The sequence below is a fragment of the Caretta caretta genome, chromosome 2, assembly GCF_965140235.1.
Source record: "Caretta caretta isolate rCarCar2 chromosome 2, rCarCar1.hap1, whole genome shotgun sequence".
Classification (NCBI taxonomy): domain Eukaryota; kingdom Metazoa; phylum Chordata; order Testudines; family Cheloniidae; genus Caretta; species Caretta caretta.
Window position 1 is genome coordinate 32,462,596 of NC_134207.1, and position 19,329 is coordinate 32,481,924.

At 39.4% G+C, this 19,329-nt stretch overlaps 1 protein-coding gene across 3 annotated transcripts in view; it reads right to left on the reverse strand.

The window, feature by feature from the left end:
• Positions 1 to 154: 154 nt before the first annotated feature.
• Positions 155 to 19,329, reverse strand: part of EBAG9 (estrogen receptor binding site associated antigen 9) — a 41,945-nt gene continuing 22,770 nt past the window's right edge. For 2 of the 3 annotated variants that reach the window (XM_048841502.2, XM_048841501.2), the window contains exons 3-7: positions 15,988 to 16,066; positions 15,697 to 15,855; positions 10,681 to 10,788; positions 8,899 to 8,990; positions 155 to 710 (exon numbers count right to left, since the gene is read on the reverse strand). In XM_048841502.2, coding sequence (XP_048697459.1) covers positions 590 to 710; positions 8,899 to 8,990; positions 10,681 to 10,788; positions 15,697 to 15,855; positions 15,988 to 16,066 — 559 coding nt within the window. In that variant the 3' untranslated portion in view covers positions 155 to 589. Of the gene's footprint in view, positions 711 to 8,898; positions 8,991 to 10,680; positions 10,789 to 15,696; positions 15,856 to 15,987; positions 16,113 to 19,329 lie in introns of all 3 variants that reach the window. The other variant, XM_048841504.2, reaches the window with a different exon arrangement.

The following is a 19,329-nucleotide window of genomic DNA, read 5'->3' on the forward strand; positions in this document are numbered from 1 at the left end:
AAGCATTATTTTCCTTTCGGTATAGGTCAATATCATCTTACATAGGAGAATGCAAGCATATTTTTATAGCATCTTTCCCAACATTTATAAATAAGACAATTAAGAGTGGAACAGCAAAGGTGCATTTTCTGAAATTAAGCACAGAAGCAAAGAATTCTTTAAAATTATTTAATTACACTTTTCAGGTAAGCATAATAGATAATACAGTAGATTTCCCACCACTGAATTATTTACACCCTTTTTTCTTTAAGCTTCCACCATCTGTTAGAGTTTATGTCCCCACCATCAGACTGTCACTGAAGCAATCACTGTTCTTGTATAAGGGGGTGGTGCTGGAATAGCGCTATTGCAGGAAACATTGTTCCATCAAGGTATGATTTGCAGGTTGGTGTTTTATTTTTAAGATCCATCTACTAATAGTTCAAGATACTTTATGGGAGAATTCGGGCTCCAAGATGGCCTGAAGAATGCATTAAAATCAAGCAGTGAGTGGAGTTCTAAAAATACTTAAATCAATACAAATGATGCTTTATGTTGTGAAACTGGGATTCTTCTTCCTGCTGGTACAGTCATCCTAGAAGTGCTTGTGTTAGGATAGTTTTACACCAATTTTGTTCTGCTCTTTCTTCATTAGCCTTTGTGCCTCTTTCTCCATTTTTTTCCTTTGTTGTTCTGCTGCTCTCCTTTCCCTTTCTGCTATCTTCTGCTGCCTGCAATTGGAAGAGAGAACATAAGATTCACACCTTTAGAAAACAGTGCAAGATCCCTTTTACACTGGCTGAAGCTATACAACTCTTATTTACATGTTTTCAATAAATACTGAACTTCTTACTTCAGGAAAAAAAGACTCTTGTAACTGTGAGCATTAAAGTATACTGAGCCTGCAAGCCCCTTTAGGAATGATGCCTGAAATTCTGCGTTATTCCTGTGCTCCTAATTACGCAGTTATCAGTTAACCTGCCTTTTCCTCATGCTCAGATTGTTTAAGCTTTAGTTGAAAGAGGGCATATTCTGCACTTTAAGTAAATTGCTGATGTCAAACTTCGCTTCTGTTAAATCTCTTACACTGCATTTTCCCCAGTGAAGACAAGGGCTATAGATCTTATCTGTTGGGATCTCTGTATCAGAATCCAGTAACTGTACTTTATTCTTGAGCTGTATGAGATTTTAATCAATCATTCTGGCTAAGCCCTTGTGTCTCACTTTTAAAAGACAGATACTTTTTTCACTGCAGAAATTGCTTCATGGATTTGATCCAAAAAGCCTACTGAACTCAATGAAAGGATTCCCATCGATTTCAAGGGCTTTGGATCAGGCCTAGTAGGAACCTCTGAACAAGCCGAAGAATTTCATGAGATATAAGAAGAATGTAACTGATATACAGATGTGCAAATGAAAGACCCATGAGATCACTAGGGAGATATATTTGGAATGAGTTGGGGAGGGGGGAGAATAAGTAAAATAATGTATCAATCCAAGACTTTTGTTAAAAGGTTGGTTGGTTGGTTTTTTGTTGTTACTTTTCCATTTTTTGTGTACAGTTTTGTATCATGCTTTTAAAGATAATCAAGACTTTGTATACAGATCTAGTGAAATTTCTTAGATCTCATGCAGTGACCTTTCTTCTAAATGCATTTCTGCATTTATCAGTCCTCCAAACATCCATAATACATAGGTACAACTGGAATTAACTAGGGTAAATACAAAAAGAAAATGAGTACTTGTGGCACCTTAGAGACTAACCAATTTATTTGAGCATGAGCTTTCGTGAGTAAATACAGTTATACAAACAAGCTACTTAAAAAAAAAAATCAGTCAGCCTTAGTCTAGAATCAGAATACTCAAAATAAGGGCCTGAGTTTTCTAGATTTTAGAGTTTGCTTGCTTTGAGTTTCTCTTCTCTTTTGTGCCCCAACAGGAGTTTCATTTGCCTGCCCACTCCCTCAATACAAATGCTGGAAAACCTTTTCCTCTCAACACCCTCCCTGAGACCCAGACAGACTGTCACTCCTGCCTCGCTTCCCACATCTTCTCTATTGTCAGTCAAGTTCTCATACGTTGTCTAGGCTGCTTTCAAACTCCAGCTGCTGATGCAACACCACTTGTTCCTCAATAGTGTCCAAATTTGCCCCAACTCCCAGTTGGGTTTATTCTCCACCTTAAACCTGGGCATTAACCATTTTGACCAACGAGCCAGAGTACTAAGGGCTAATCTACTTTTTGAGATTTGTTTTCAGAGTTAAAGAATTAGTTAGAAAGTTAACTGAACTCCAAACTCCACACAGTAGAGTAACTGAGGGTGTAATTTCCACACTACAATGCACAACTGGATGCTATCACATCTCCCTCACTCTGTATGGGGACAGTCTAAGGACAAGTACAGACTGACTGGGAAATACACATGGCAAATCCATAATGGTAGAAAACTATTTTTGCTCTGATGTCTCAAAGCTCCGTATCAGTGTGTAATTTTATTTTTATAGAAACTGTAAATTAAGAACACAGTTGGTAGTCTACTTTTTCTCAATTGTAACTGGCTAGATTAAACACTGGGATTAAGATGTTTACCATTACCTACATTTTTTTTTTTGAAAGTTAGCTATTAGGTCACATAGGAGAATATAATTCAATAGCCCAGATTTCTAAAATATTTTGGGCTTGATTATGCCAAATGCTGAATGCTTAGCTTCCACTGATATTAATGAGCAAGTCCTTATTCACTTAAAAATATTATCATGTCAAATTAAAACACAAGACATTGATCGAAACCACAAACACCAGACCTGAGAACCCTCAAACTCTGGATTAGAACATCACTGCTCAGCCCTTCTTTAATTTAAAGCAGTATGGCCTCTGAATCAGGTTGCCACTGGGATAGAAATTAAAAAGCAAAAGAAACATCAGCCTGTTCCACAGTGTCTATCCCTGAGGCAGCATCTTTCTGCTATTGCTCTCAGAGCTCAGGCCATCACTGTCTGAAGGATTTGTGCAAAGGGTCAGCTCTCTGGTTGCCATGAGCACACAAAAATTATGTTGCTAGAGAAACAAGATAGAATTTGTTCATTTTATTTCCCCCCCCCCCCCCGTTAAATTTTCCCAGGCGTGGGAGGTGAGTGGCACAATAACAGTGACTGAATCTATACTCCAGCAACTGAGGGATGAACGCCATCTTCTGTATTTGATAAGCAATAACAGATAGAGAGGTAAGGAGGATCCAGGATTCAGTATTATTCCATACTTTTGTTAATGATGGTGGCATGGAATATGCTATTTAAATATGTGCACAATAAATCTCCCAGCTCTCTTGCAGGTTTTCTGAAGGGTAGGATTAAAACATGAGCGTTTCGATGAACTGAAAGATCGGGTAATATCAAAAATGAGATTCAGTGATAGCAAAGCAGTTCATGTTGGAAAGAATAATTGAATGGGGGAAATAAGGGCAAGGCAGTGGGGAGGATGTAAGGTTTTTAGTGAATAGTAAATTAATCCATCTAAATAAAGAATGCATACCTCACAGAAGTCCAGTGTTATATTAGTTGTATAGGCAGAATCAGAGAGAAAGTTGAAAGAAGAAAAGGAGGACTTGTGGCACCTTACAGACTAACAAATTTATTTGAGCATAAGCTTTCATGAGCTACAGCTCACTACATCGGAAAGCTTATACTCAAATAAATGTGTTAGTCTCTAAGGTGCCACAAGTCCTCCTTTTCTTTTTGCGGATACAGACTAACACAGCTGCTACTCTGAGAGAAAGTTGAGAGAAGACTAGATCATCTAATCTGACTTCCTGTCTAACACAGACCATTACATTTTATCCAGTTACCCCTTTAGGGTCCAATAATGTGTGTTTGACTAAAGCATAACTTCCAGAAAGGCAGTCAGTCTTGATCTGAAAACATCAGGAGATGGAGAACGTACCCCTTCCCTTGGTTTGTTCTAATAGTTAAATCACTCTCACTGTTAAAAATCTGTACCTCATTTCTAATTTGAATTGGTCTGGCTCCAGCTTCCAGTCATTGGTTCTTGTGCCTTTCTCTGCCAGACTAAAGAGCCAGTTAGCACCTGGTATTTCTCCCTGGGAATGTTCTTGTCCCCGTGAAGTGTTCCTAACCTTTGTTTGCCAGAAGCTGGAAATGGGCGACAGGGGATGGATCACTTGATGATTACCTGTTCTGTTCATTCGCTCTGAAGCACCTGGCACTGACCATTGTCAGAAGACAGGATACTGGGCTACATGGACCATTGGTCTGACACAGTATGGCCGTTGAAGTTCTTATGTTCTTGTATACAGCAATAAAGTCACCTCTCAATCTTCTTTTCAATAAACTAAACAAATCAAGCTCTTTATGTCTCTCACTGCAAGGCATTTTCTCCAATCTTCAAATTATTTTTTGTCTCTCTGTTCTGCATCCTCTCCAATTTTTCAGCATCCTTTTTAAAATGGACACCAGACCTGTTTGCAGTATTCCAGCATCAGTCTCACCAATGTCTCATACGGAGGTAAAATCACCTCCTTACTCTTACTCCCATTTACACACCCAAGGAGCACATTAATCCTTTTAGGCACAGCATCACACTTATGTGCTGACTTGCTTGTCCATTATAACCCCTAAATCCTTTTCAGAGTCTCTGCTTTCCTTGCAGCAGTCCCCCATACTGTAGGTACGGCCTGCATTCCTTGTGCCTAGATGTAGGAATATCACAAACATGAAGGCAGCTATTCTGTCCTACATGGGCCAGCTTAGGAATCAAGAGAAGAGAGATGAAATGTGCTTCTTTGAGAAACGACTGAAGGAGGCATGAAAATTGTCTGCATATGTGTAAAAGATGGCTATAAAGGAGACAGGAATCCATTACTTCTAGTCACGGAGGCAGAACAACTAATGAGTTTAACAACTATTAGGAAAACTAACTTAGATCAGCTGAACAGATGTGATGTCAAGGGAACTGTGGAGCTATTCACCATCAGTCTTGTACACTAGTACTCTAAATCCCAAGGGAGTGCCATCAGCCTGCATCAAGGATGTTTATTTTGCAATCTGCACCTTTCCCTCATCCTAGCATCCTGAATAGCAGACATGCTGCTCTGTGTTTCACAGCAACAGCCTACTAACAACCCACCAAAAGGAAATTCTGGAGCAGTGATTTGGGTGGGAAAGAGAAGGAAAACAAAAGGCTGCATGTGAAGATACCAACTATGCAAATAGTTCATATATGTAAAAATAATGGTATTTCATCAAAGTCTCATGTGGAACTAAATATTTAGCACTAACAAGAGTTAATGGCAGCACTCAGAGGCTTAGTAATCACAACTACTGCCAACAGTTCATATGCTCTCTCTTCAAACTGCAAGCTACACAGAGAATTCCTGCCTGCACTAAGATTCCTAAGTGGTTTACTGCACCCTCTGCTGGCTAACCAAGCCATTTTTGTTTTGTAGACACCATACATGCAATAACATGCATGACGAAAAGGAGCTCTCGCAAAGATGCACACACCAATGGTGGATTAATGTCACCATTACATCTCCTGTGATATTATAGGTATATCAACTGGCTTTGCTGTAGTAAGATACAACTTTTTGCTGCTGTTTCAAGTTTGCAGGTCACTGTCTAGAATTTTAAATATTCTCTACCAAAAGAGCTTAAATGGTGGTGAAAGATCAAACTAGTATAAAACTATATATGGTACATAGGAAACAAATATTTAATAACGGGGTCTTCAATTTCCAGAGAAAAGTATAATACAATCCAATAGCTGGAAGTTGAAGCTAGACAAATTCAGATGGGAAATAAGAATTTGAATATAAGAATAATACATTTTTAATACTGAGAATAATTAATGGGCAAATTTAATGGGCAGGAGGTTTAAAACAAATAAAAGGAAGTTCTTCTTCACTCAGCAACCTGTGGAACTCCTTGCCTGAGGAGGTTGTGAAGGTTAGGACTATAACAGGGTTTGAAAGAGAACTGGAAAAATTCATGGAGGTTAAGCCCATTAATGGCTATTAGCCAGGATGGGTAAGGAACGGTGTCCCTAGCCTCTGTTTGTCAGAGGGTGGAGATGGATGGCAGGAGAGAGATCACTTGAATATTACCTGTTAGGTTCACTCCCTCTGGGGCACCTGGCATTGGCCACTGTCGGTAGATGGGATACTGGGCTGGATGGACCTTTGGTCTGACCCAGTATGGCGATTCTTATGTTCTAACCACTGGAGCAACTTACAAAGAGTCGTGGGGGATTCTCCTTCATTGACAATTTTTGAATCAAGATTGGATGTTTTTCTAAACGATATGTCTAGGAATTATTTTGGGGAAGTTCTATAGCCTGCGTTATATAGGAGGTCAGACTAGATGATCACAGTGGTCCCTTATAGTCTTGAAATCTCTGAAAAGGTTAAAGAAGAAACAGAATCTGTTCCAGGCTAAGTTTGTTCCTGTTCTCATTAATATAGTGCCCACAACCTGCCAGAACCAAATCTGGATGCCTATAGTTAGGCAGCTAAATCAAAATATAGGTAATAAAAGCAACCCAAGTGTCTGAGTACCCACTGCCACTGACTGCGATGGGAACTGGAGGGAGGACAGTAGAGAGGACTCATTTATTTAGTAGTAAGATTTGGAGCTAAGTGCCTAAGAACAGGCACCCACATTGGCCTAGGCACTTTACAAATAGAGATGAAGAAAAGGCCTCTGCCACAAAGAGCTTACAACCTAGATGGACAACACACAGATGAAGCCAGGCAAAAGCGACTCCACAAAAGCACAAAGAACGACCAGACAGCAAACCTCTGGTGAGTTCCAGCATTCCCTTTTTTTAATCCCTTGCAAATTAACCCAGTCCAGAGGGGAGGATTATAGTGTGCAGGATTTTGGAGAAAAGTGCGTATTCAGAAGTGACTTGACCGAGGTAGAGGACAGGTATGGGAGACAGGAAAGATTTCAACGTGCACGTTGAGACAAAGGGTGAAAATAAAATGTTAAAAATCTCTAATACAAGTCAACATTCAGCAGTATAATTGTTCTGTGCGTACTGTATATACATACAACACAAAGAAATCCACTTATTAGTGCATGAAAGTACTTTCAATCAAAAAGATTTTGGAAGGACATTTTGACCTTTTTGCCTGACTCAGGGAAGATGATTTTCTCCTTCCAGAAACAGCACCACAATGTAAATGAGACATTAGGACAAACATATGAAATGTATGCAAGAATTAAGGAGCTGCAGCTGGTTTCTTTGCAGCTCCCCCTCTCTACTGCACTCAGTGGAAACAGCACAGTGAATGACAATACGTTTGTTACAATGTAAACAGATGTGCTGCTGCCCTGTTATGACAGCATAGCAAAAACTGTCTCAATAGCTGCAGCAGCCAGAGAGGTGAATTCTCTGCCCTCCACCAGCAGAAAGCCTGACATTCGGCCTAACTGGGACAGTTAGCTTTTGCCTTCCTCCATTTTTCTTTTTTAAAACAAAGGCAAACACAACGTCAGTGCACTGAGAAGTTTTCCCAATTAAAAATTAAGTCAGGAAACATAAAAAAGTACCAACAGCAATGTTAACTCAGCCATTCCACATGTACAGACAATGTTCCCGTCAATCTTTTCCAGTTAAAATGTGTAGCTTAGTATTCTTGCTTATGGTATAAAATGCAGGAGGATAAAACAGAAAGAGACAGAAAATGGATCCAAGTTAACACTGCCAATGGAAACCTTTACATTCCTGACAATGATCTGAACTGTGCAGCCATAATAATGTATTCAAGCTGTATTTTTACATTTATTTATATTATACTGCACAACACTTAAATTGCCAGACTAGGGGAGTGCTGAAATTATTTTATCATAATCAATACGGACAAAATGTAATTTCCAAAATCTGAAATTGGTATTGAAATTGGTATTGTTCAAAAATAATGTGCTTAACCCATTCTCACAGTTGTTAAACAAATGAAAAAGGTTCCAAAAACAGATACTGTGGCGATGAACACAGTATAACAATCTAAACAGAAAAAAGTCTTCAAGCATGATTGTGCATGGACATCCTTCATCATGAGGCTGCAAAAGGACATAAATACCCTAAAATTTTGTAAAATTGTACTTCATGCCTTGACATTCTAGACCTATCAGTGTCCCTTCTCCCTTCTGATTTTAATAAGTGCGCAGAAATTTTAATAAAATATGCACACTGACACTATCTAATAAACTACTGATGTTTACAGAAAGTCCTATTTGTTATTTTAACTAAGTTAGTAAGAATACGGTTGAGTTTGTGTGGATTCAAGAATTTACTTACTTAGTATTTCTGCTCAATTTTCAACTGGAAAAAAAAACAAAACACCCCACCTCTGATTCCTCACATTCTGTCCTAAACTGTTGTACAACACTTTCCATCTTTGAATTTAACAGCACACTGCTATGTATGTATTCTATAAGTACTTCAGAAATCACCAAATTGAAAGATGCTATTGGTTCATCAAGGTTTTTTATTGTGATTTTACTATTTGTACATGCTAGTGACTCAATTTTTTCCTCTTATGTACATTGCTATTAAATTTAGTTTTAATGTAGCACTGTACAGAGTACACTTTATCTTTATTATTTCTAGAATGTAAAGTAATTAACACTGCTCCTTGCTACATAAAATCCCAGTATTCTTCTTATATAAAGAAGTGTTTAACATGCCAAATTCTTGGCACGTGTGAATAAGGTCTTAATGGAAAGAGAGCGTATGGTATAAAATTTGTATATATTGAAGATCTGGGAGGGAAGGAGAGTGAAATCCTAGGTAATGCATGTTGCACAAATTAAGTAGGGTTGTTAAATTGTAAAATTGGCTAAAATATGATTGTGCTAAAAATTACTCAAGCCTGGTCAGATACAGAATTGTTTAAATTACCTAAGTACTTCTTCTGCCTGCCAGGCAGCATCTTCCTCTTCTTCCCAGGCATTAGTATTTTCCTGCCAAGTATCCAAGTCTCCTAGTTCAGGCTGAAAACAAAAGACCAAGAATATAATAAACATATGCAAACTATCTCCTCACCTCATTTCCAGATAAAACTATGTGGAAACTCCGAAAGCAAGGCTATTTAGTGTTAAGGATTTTATATATCTGCTTCATGACAATATGGAAAGAGACTCTCCAAGTACCAGACAGGATTGTTTTGAGTTTCCCAACCATCCCCCCACTCAAAAAAAAAACCCCAAATAAACAAACAAAAAACCCCACCCCAAAATCAAAACCCACAACAAACCACAGTGAAGATGTTAAAAACAACTACTGATCGGAACGCAGTGAAGCCAAATACTGATGGAGCTAGCCTGCTTTCTTTAGAACCAGGTACTAAAACATCTGCCTAGCTTCCAGAATTTTCTAGATTCTAGCAAAGTCCCTACCCACTGCTACTCATCCACATGCTTTCCCCACTTTCCAATGTATAATATCAATCATTATCTATCTTAGATACTTATATGGCCTCAATTATGGTAATGTAAAGTGATGTGACCCCTGAAGAAACCCCTAGTGTAGATGCAGTTATATCAGCAAAACTGCACTTTTACTATTATAGCTTGTTTTACCCTTTTGGGGGAGGGGGTGGTTTTCCTCTACTGGTGCAAAGTGCAGCTTTGCTGGTACAGCTGTGTCCACACTAGGAGTACTTTAACATTATAGTAGTATTCCTCTACTGATAAAATTCTCCTAATGTTGATGTAGCCTAAGTGACCTGTTGAAGGTCAAACAGGAAGTCTATGGCAATGCAGGGAATTGAACTCAAGTCTCCCGAGTTCCAGGCTAGTGCCCTTCCACCAGACTCTCATTCCTTATTACTGATGACATCTTTTCCCCTTCCTAAGCTGAGAAAATTTCTATAACTTTCTTATTGTTCCTCAACAGACACAACAAGAACGTTGATGCTTTCGCCAGTTCTCTTTTATCTTTCCAAGTTAATAACAGTTTTCACACAGACTGAAATTAGAACTCAATGTTTCTAGGGTCAGAAACCCTACCAAGTGTATGTTATCCATATGTACTTTTACAATTCAGTGACAGGTTATTAGAAGCAGAAGTTATGCAAGAAATAAATTTAAATATTTATAAAAAAAACTATTCTACCATTCTAAAAAGGTATCACTCATTTACAGAGCACCTTATATCTTCAGAGTACTTTGCAAAAAAATTAATCCTACCTATACTCTGAGTAAGGCAAGTATCGCCTCATTTTACATATGGTGTCATACCCCACATTTCTTGTCCGAGTACATCACCTTTGTTGTCAAGGCAAACATGGTCAGCATAAGTGCACGAAGATCAATGCAAATTGTTCCTCTGCCCTTTCACTGTGGAATTAACATGTAATCTCCAAAAAGCCTAGAACTCTCTGGTTTAGGAGATATGGTAACACTCAGGATGTATCTCAGACTAATTTCCAGCAGGCTGACTTGTATTCCCTTCTGCGCATCTCCTCTTTTCAAGAGCAAGGCAGACACCATGTAGGGACAGTACTAATTCAACTAATTCACCAATTCAAATTCGGCATTGCCTGCTCAAATAGCTCTTATTCTTTATCAACAATTCAGGTACTTTATAGCTACTTAATATCCCTCCTCCCCGCCAGACCTTTCTACTGAGGAGCAGACACATTGCCATATAAATAAGAATCAAAACATATAGCATACTTACAGACTGGTGAATAAAAGGAATATCTTGTGTAGCTGCTAATCTACTAGAAAATCCTGCATTTCCATCTGGGATCCCAAAATGTAAAGGTTCTCTTTTTTTAATAACAATCTGAAAGACAACATTGAAAAAGGGGAAAGGAGAAGAAGAGGGGAGGAAGTCCGAGTTTTATACCTCCATTGAGAGCTAATAAGAGCATGATACTATTTCCTCAGTGCTATAATACACTACACCTACAAATGCCAAACCACATCCCTTTAAAAGAAGGACACTAAGTTAGATTTTTTTTTAAACACCTGGCAATTTCTTTATGTGCTCCCCTTCTATCAGTACAGACAGACACACAGTTTCTTGTATCAAAGGGGTAGCCGTATTAGGCTGTATCCACAAAAACAATGAGGAGTCCGGTGACACCTTAAAGACTAACAGCTTTGTCTGTGCATAAGCTTTTGTGCATCTGAAAAAGTGGAAAGAAGTTTCTTCTCTTATTGAAAGGCAGGTCAGTAAATGTAACATGGTGACTAAGAGCATCATGTTCCTTTTTAGTGGCTTACCCTCAAACAAGATAAGAGCCTACACACACATTCTGTCTCTAGCATCTGAAATCCACAGAAATGCAAATCCAAATACAGGCCACCACTTTGTAATAATCCACCATCATTCATCAGCAGGGCCTGAACCTGGGAAATTCAGTACCAAATTACAAGCCTCCACCAGCCAAGTGACTCCTTTAGCACAAGTGATGGAGGCCTGTGCTTTTGGGCTGAAGGTTCAAGGTTCATACCTGCTGATGATCCATGGTGGTTGTCATTCCACGAACAATGAGAATCTCAACTTTTGAGTATGCACTTCTGCCTCTCCAGCTGGAGGATTTCCACACTGAAACCAAAGTATGCATTTAACAACACTATGCAGCATGTGTAACTACAAATGTGGACCAACCAACCAATCACAAACTAATTTTCTGGTACTGGTAGACCCAGGGACAGAGAAGAGGCAGAATTACCAAATTATAAACTTGCTGTGCCCCAGCTGTCACCAGCACAAAGCAATGGGACCCAAATACCCCAGAGATGTTAAGGAAAAGGGAAAAAAAGGCAAGTTAAACAGATTTCAGCCAAGCTATTGATTACAGAAATAAACAGAGTGAGGCACAAAAAGCAAGTATTCCTCTTTTCACATTTCTCAAGGATGTGTCAGGAAAGGCCTACCAAGATATGGGGAGATCTCCAAGTACTGCCCAGAAGACACATCACCATTTGCAGAAGAAAGCAAACTGAAATAATAGTACTTTGGGTATGTCTACATTCAAACTGGTGTAATTTCCAGCTGGAGGAGACATACCTATGCTAACTCTGATCAAGCTAGCGTGCTAAAAATGGAAGAGTAGAAGCAGCACCATGAGTAGCGTGAGGGAACAGCAGCCATGAGTAGGTACTTAGTGTCTTGGAGGGATCATCCTTGGGGGAAACTAGCTCCTTACTTTGCTTGTGCTGCCACAGCTACACTTCTATTTTTATGCATGCTAGCTGGATCGGAGCTAGCACAGGTGTGTCTCTTCAAGATGGAAATTAGACCTTCCAGCTCGAATGTAGATATACCCTTAGAGAACGTATTGACAGTATTGTCAAGTGCAGTTCTTCAGCTGAAACACCTCAGTTTTTATCCCAGGAGACTGATGTGGATCTAGTCAAATGTTTTATGTTAAGGTAAGAAAGGCCCAGCCAGCTTGTATGCTTTTGATATGCAGTTTTATCATATTAGCTAACAAACCTAAACACTGGGGCAGAACAGAGTATTTACGAAGACGACTCATTACTCAAAATAGCAGCACAGCCTCTTTATAGTTTATAGTTAGGGCTGTCAAGTGATTAAAAAAATTAATCATGATTAATGGTGCTGTTAAACAGCAGAATACCATTTATATAAATATTTCTGGATGTTTTCCACAATTTCAAATATATTGATTTCAATTACCACACAGAATAGAAAGTGTACAGTGCTCACTTTACATTTATTTTTTATTATAAATATTTGCACTGTAAAAATAAGTCATATTTTTCAATTCACTTTTCACTACAGTACTGGTACTAGCTCTGTGTCATGAAATTGGAACTTAAAATGTAGAATTATGTACAAAAAATAACTGCATTCAAAAATAAAACAACGTAAAACTTTAGAGCCTAAGGGGATGTCTACACTACAGCCCGGATCCACACTCTGAGATCGATCCACCGGCGGTTGATTTAGTGGGTCTAGTGAAGACCTGCCAAATCGACAGCAGATCGCTCTCCAGTCGACCCCTGTACTCTACCCCCGAGGAGAGGAGTAAGGCAAGTTGAAGGGAGAGTTTCTCCCATTGACACCCCGCGGTGAGGACCCCACAGTAACTCGACCTAAGGCACGTCGACTCCAGCTATGTAATTCACGTAGCTGGAGTTGCGTAGTGCAGGTCAACTTACCACAGTAGTGTAGACCCAGCCTACAAGTCCTCTCTGTCCTACCTCTTGTTCAGCCAATTGCTCAGACAAACAAGTTTGTTTACATTTCCAGGAGATAATGCTGCCCCATTCTTGTTTAAAATGTCACCTGAAAGTTAGAACAGACATTCGCATGGCACTGTTGTAGCCAGTGTTGCAAGATATTTACGTGCCATATACATTAAAGATTCATATGCCCCTTCATGCTTTGGCCACCATTCCAGAGGTCATGCGTCCATGTTGATGATGGGTTCTGCTTGATAACAATCCAAAGCTGTGCAGACCAACGCATGTTCATTTTCATCATCATGAGTCAAAGGTCACCAGCAGAATTTCTTTTTTGGTGGTTCAGGTTCTGTAGTTTGCACATCAGAGCGTTGCTCTTTTAAGACTTCTGAAAGCATGCTCCACACCCCATCCCTCTCAGATTTTGGAAGGCACTTCATATTCTTAAACCTTGGGTCGAGTGTTGTAGCGATCTTTAGAAATCTCACATTTGACAAAACGCAAAGAAGGTACCAATCGGCTGTGAAAGTGTTCTTAAAACGAGCAACATGCTGGGTCATCATGAGAGACTGCTATAACATGAAATATATGGCAGAATTTGTGTAAAACACAGAGCAGGAGACATACAATTCTCCCCCAAGGATTTCAGTCACATTTAATAAACACATTTTTTTAACGAGCGTCATCAGCGTGAAAGCATGTCCTCTGGAATGGTGGCTGTAGCATGAAGGGGCATACAAATGTTTAGCATTTCTGGCACTTACATACCTTGCAATGCCAGCTACAAAAGTGCCATGCGAACACCTGTTCTCACTTTCAGGTGACACTACAAATAAGAAGAGGGCAGCAGTATTTCCTGTAAATGTAAACAAACTTTTTTCTCTTAGTGATTGGCTGCACAGGAAGTAGGATTGAGTAGACTTGTAGGCTGTAAAGTTTTACATTGCTTTGTTTTTGAGTAACAACAAAAAAATCTACATTTGTAAGTTGTGCTTTCACAATAAAAAAGTTGCACTACGGTACTTGTATGAGGTGAGTTGAAAAATACTATTTCTTTTATTGTTTTTATAGAGTGAATAATTGTAATAAAAAATAATATAAAGTGAGCACTGTGCACTTTGTATTCTGTGTTGTGACTGAAATCAATATTTGAAAATGTAGAATAAATTTCAATTTGCTATTCTATTGTTTAACAGTGCAATTAAAGCTGCGATTAATTTTTGAGTTAATCACAATCAACAACCCTATTTATAATACAACTTTTGTATTAGACAGGCACGTCTAAAACTGTATATTTTCATCACAGACACAAATCTCTCATTAACTAAAATATTTGTGCACAAGTCTCTCGATTCCCAGGACTGAAAAACGTATTTCAAAATTTGATTGCAGTATCACCCCACGCCACGCACGCTTCCCAGAATATACTCTGATTAAGGGACTTTCAAGTCATTGCTTGAATTTAAAAAACAGTAGAACATATTCCATCAAGGAAATCCAGCTGGTAAATTCTCCCTCCCACCCTACCTTCTTTGACAAAAGAAAGTTTAGCCTACATCTTTCTATCTCTTCTCTTTTCAGTTCCACATCAGAAAGCAGAATAAAACGGATGTAGAGAAGCACAATGCAAATAGATATCTAATACTCCTGGGGTAATTCTGTGCCACTGCACAATTCAGAATTTTACAGAAATTAACGTTGCAGAAATGGGCTGCAGAGAGGGCCCGCTGTACCTGGCAGAGCCCAGCCTGCAAATAGAAGACAAGGGTGCGGGGAGGGAACTGGAGGGTTCCTGGCAGCTGAAGTTCTCAGCACACCCTGAAGAAAGGAGGGCGGCGGTATGCAGGAAATGCCATATAGGCCCAGGACCCAGCATCAGACTGTTTCTGGATCACTGAGCTCTAGGAGTCTGAGTGGAGGCTGGAGGTGGAGGGAGGCCCTGCAGCTGATCTCTGGGGTCGGTATAGGGTGAGAGTGTCTGGGCTTTGGGGGGGTTGGGGCAGGAGGGTTGCATCTGGGCTCTAGGAGAAGAGGGGGTGAGAGTGTCTGGGATGGTGGGTGTAGCTGGCTCTTGGGGGAGGGGATGTGAGTGTCTGGGTTGGGGGGGGCCATGGCTGGGCTCTGGGAGGGAGGGGGTATGAGTGTCTGACCCCCAGTCTGGGCTCTGGGTGTCAGACAGTGAAACAGGAACTGGGTTTCTTAAACTCTCTACTCCCAGGGGAACTTTTGTGTATGTCTGTATTGTTACAGACATACTTGCTGACAGGTATTTTAAAATAAATTACTAAAATAACTGAAACTGGCATAATTATTTTGACAAATAAAATTTGCAGAATTTTAAAATATTGTGTACAGAATTCCCCCTGGAGTAATACAAGTCCCCAAAACACATCAGTTAGGGCATCCAAATTAGATACCAGAAATCGGGCTATTGAATTTTTGCCTGAAAGCCCTGCTATTTATAGTTTACCTACAAATTATTTCAAATTTCATAAATAGATTTAATAAACATATTTGCATGAATGAAACCTACTTTCTGTGTTTTCCTTATAGTTGGCGTCATGTCCTTAAAATAATCAGGCTCCAGTTGTTCTGAAGCATTCTGTTGTGTGGCCACATTCCCGTTACCTCCTTCAATCTTCACACTGGTTGGTGCTTCTTCATCCCATGAAGTCCAATCTTCTACTTCAGACTGAATACAATTGAACAACATCACCTTAGCATTTGACTTGTAAATGCAAGATAATAACACATTTCACTGGTTCAACAAGGTTAGCAGAATTGCTGTTTTACTCCACATCACCCAGCCCTTTAGAGACATTACCTGTTTAGGAACAGATGAATAATCCACTGTAGTTGGCAAAGTTATTTGGTCTCCACTTAACTTTCGTCCTCTTCCAGACCTGAAAGAGAAATGTAGGATTCCTCCAAGGTCTGAGAACATGAGCACTACATTAAAAAGAAAAGAGCTGCTGAAGGCTAAATGAGCTAGTGGAAGAAAGGAACTTGATGAAAATCATGGCTAAATCAATAACTAACAGAAATAACCCAAGAAGCGGTTCTAATACCATGTTGATAATAGGATTAAAAAGGGACTCACTAAACAAAGTTAATATGGAAAACAATTTTTTTTTCAGTTTAATAATTTTAAAAGGTGATGTTAGTAAGAAAGTAAAAGAAGTTCAGTTTACTTTCCACTATTTATATACTTGCTTTACACACTTTGCATTTCTCTCAGCTTGGACAATGGAATTTATAATCAATTTCACTTTCAAATTCTCAGTGCTTCAATGTTTGGGTTGTGAACACTGCAGGCTATGTTAGTTCAAAGACAACTTTTCCCTTAGAATTTTTTTTTAAATTCCTTGGAAACACTTTTGTAGCTTTTAGGTTTTATAAAAAGGTTTGAATTTTACAAATTTATATTTTGAGCTAACAGTTTCCCTGTAATGTGATAACTTAATAAAACAGAGAATACTACTAGATTTCTAATGTGAGGGACAGGTAGGACAAGATTATATAAGATTCACAGCTGCTATTCAACATGTAGGACCATTTTGAGTGTTCCAGTTTTATCCATCATACCAGGAAATTTCCTTAGAAGACAGAATGAAAAACTGTGACCATTTATGGTTCACACCAAACCACTGAGAGGTTGTGTCAGCACCTGCCCTGTAACCCTGGATGCCTTATGTGCTTCTGTTGCTGTGGCTCACTGCCCGGATACCAACAGCTAGCAGACAAGCATGCAGTTCCTTGAGGTCTGTGTGTTGTGCAGTCCTAGATCAGCAAACTGCCCCCAGCAGCCCACCTATAACACAAGAACCCTACCATGGTCTGCATCAGCCTGGGTTACTACTTGCAGGATGACCCCAACACGCCCCCAGTCCTGATTTTCCCCAAAACCATCAGCCCTGAAGTGTCCAGTCCTCTCCTGGAACACACAGAAGTAAAAAAGGTTTGTTGTCCCTTTATAGAGACAAAGCGCAGCTTATTTTAACTGGCATTAACAATCACAGCACTGGAATGGTTTAGATTAAAAGTAAAACAAGTTTATTTACGCAAAAGATATATGTGAGTTCAAGTACAAGTAAATAGAAGTAAAACACACTTTCTAGTGGCTAAGATCTAACTCAACAAGCTACAGCCTTCGTTCAAGGTAGATTTCTTACGAATGTTTCCTCCTTCCAGCCAGGGCTCTCTCTTAATCAGGAACTTCCACAAAAGTACAAGGTGCTGGTTTCCCTGGTCTTCCTAGGTGAAACATGCCAAAACGGCTTTCTGTCTCTGCTTATCTCTCTCAAAATTCATTGACCCTGTTCCACGAAGCATGAAGATCTCATCCTGTTCTTCCCATCCCCCTGCTGATTTCTATTTAAATGGTGTGCCCATTGTTTTCATTCCACCCTTCTTAATTTACATAGAAGACAGATAGCTGCCTTCTCTCCCATCTGGGGAAAAACAGTTTCTCTCCCTTTGTTTGGTCAGACTTTAAAGCATAATATTAGTGAGTATCCATAATTCCTCATATAGTGTTCACAATGATCTTTGTCACCAGTTCACATATGATACTTTACATGACCCATTTTAGATACAGATTATAACAGTGAGTTGGGGTACACTGGGCTGGTCAAGTCAGCTGAAACTCACTGCTGCATACCAGGAAATCCCTTGCCATCTGGATCTGAGGTTCTCATAGGGTCACACCTCCCCCCTTACAAAACTGCAGGAGGGTTAGCCACAGGCTGACCCACAGGAAGCAGGTCAGAACCCTCTTTCCTGGGCAGGGCATCTGCCACATTTTCTCTCCCGACCCCATATAGAAAAAAAACCTATTTTGTCTCCTTTGTCTGTTCACAGTCTCCAGGATGTAATATCAGAGAGTATCCATAATTTCACTTATAGTGCTGTTAGAAACATTTCACAGTGATATTAATGACCAGTGTGTTATTAGATTTCAAATGACATATTACATGTCACCTTAAATAAATATCACAACACCAAGTGTGAGACATAGTGAGTACGTCAGGTCTGACCAGAGTTGCTGACACAGAGTAGTGAACCACCAATGGGCCTCTATTTCACAGGAACTAGTGCCGTACAAGAACCAAGCAGGAAACTAACATTCCAAATGCATGCCTTGCGTAACTCTCTCTTTAAGAACGCCAATAAATCAAGTTAGAACAAATATATTGTGGCTGATACAATATTATTGGGAGGGTTTGTTGGTTTTGGGTTTTTTGTTTTTTTTTTTAAATAAAATGACGGAACTTGTCAGACGTGTATGAACCTCATATCTTCCAACAGCACAATCCTTCACAGTATAATCTAACGATAGGTCTTGCCTACACTAGGATATTACCACAGCTGTAGGTAGTTTCACCAGTGGAAGTTACAGTTTAGACAGAGTTCCAGTTTTTTCAACACTGTCATCTAACTCTGCTTAGATTGTCTATATGGCGATTTAGCACACAGCCAACTGGGATGTAAATCTACAGCACAGCAGCTGATGTGCACTAACTGGCCAGGTGGACCCTGCTGCCACACACTAGAAGTTCCATAGTGTGCTCTGATCTACTGCTGTTTGAAACTTCTAATGCAGTGGCTCTCAACCTTTCCAGACTACTGCACCCCTTTCAAGAATCTGATTTGTCTTGTGTACCCCCAAGTTTCACTCACTTAAATACTTACAAAATCAGACATAAAAATACAAAAAAGTGTCACAGCACACTGTTGCTGAAAAACTGCTTACTGTCTCATTTTACCATAATTATAAAATAAATCAATTGGAATATAAATATTGTACTTACAGTGTACAGTATACAGAGCAATATAAACAAATAATTGTCTATGAAATTTTAGTTTGTACTGACTTTGTTAGTGCTTTTCATGTAGCCTGTTGTAGAACTAGGCAAATATCTAGATGAGTTGATGTACCCCTTGGAAGACCCCTGAGTACCCCAGGGGTACACAGTCCCCTGGTTGAGAACCACTGTTCTAGTGCATGGCAGGAGCATCCAGATGGCCCCTTAGTGTGAAGCAGATTGGCATGCTGTAGATTCACATCCTAACTTATCATGCACTACATTGAAATACAAACAAGCCCTCATATTGGCACACCCGTGAAGAATTATAGGTCTGAATTTTCCTTACATTGACAGTACAA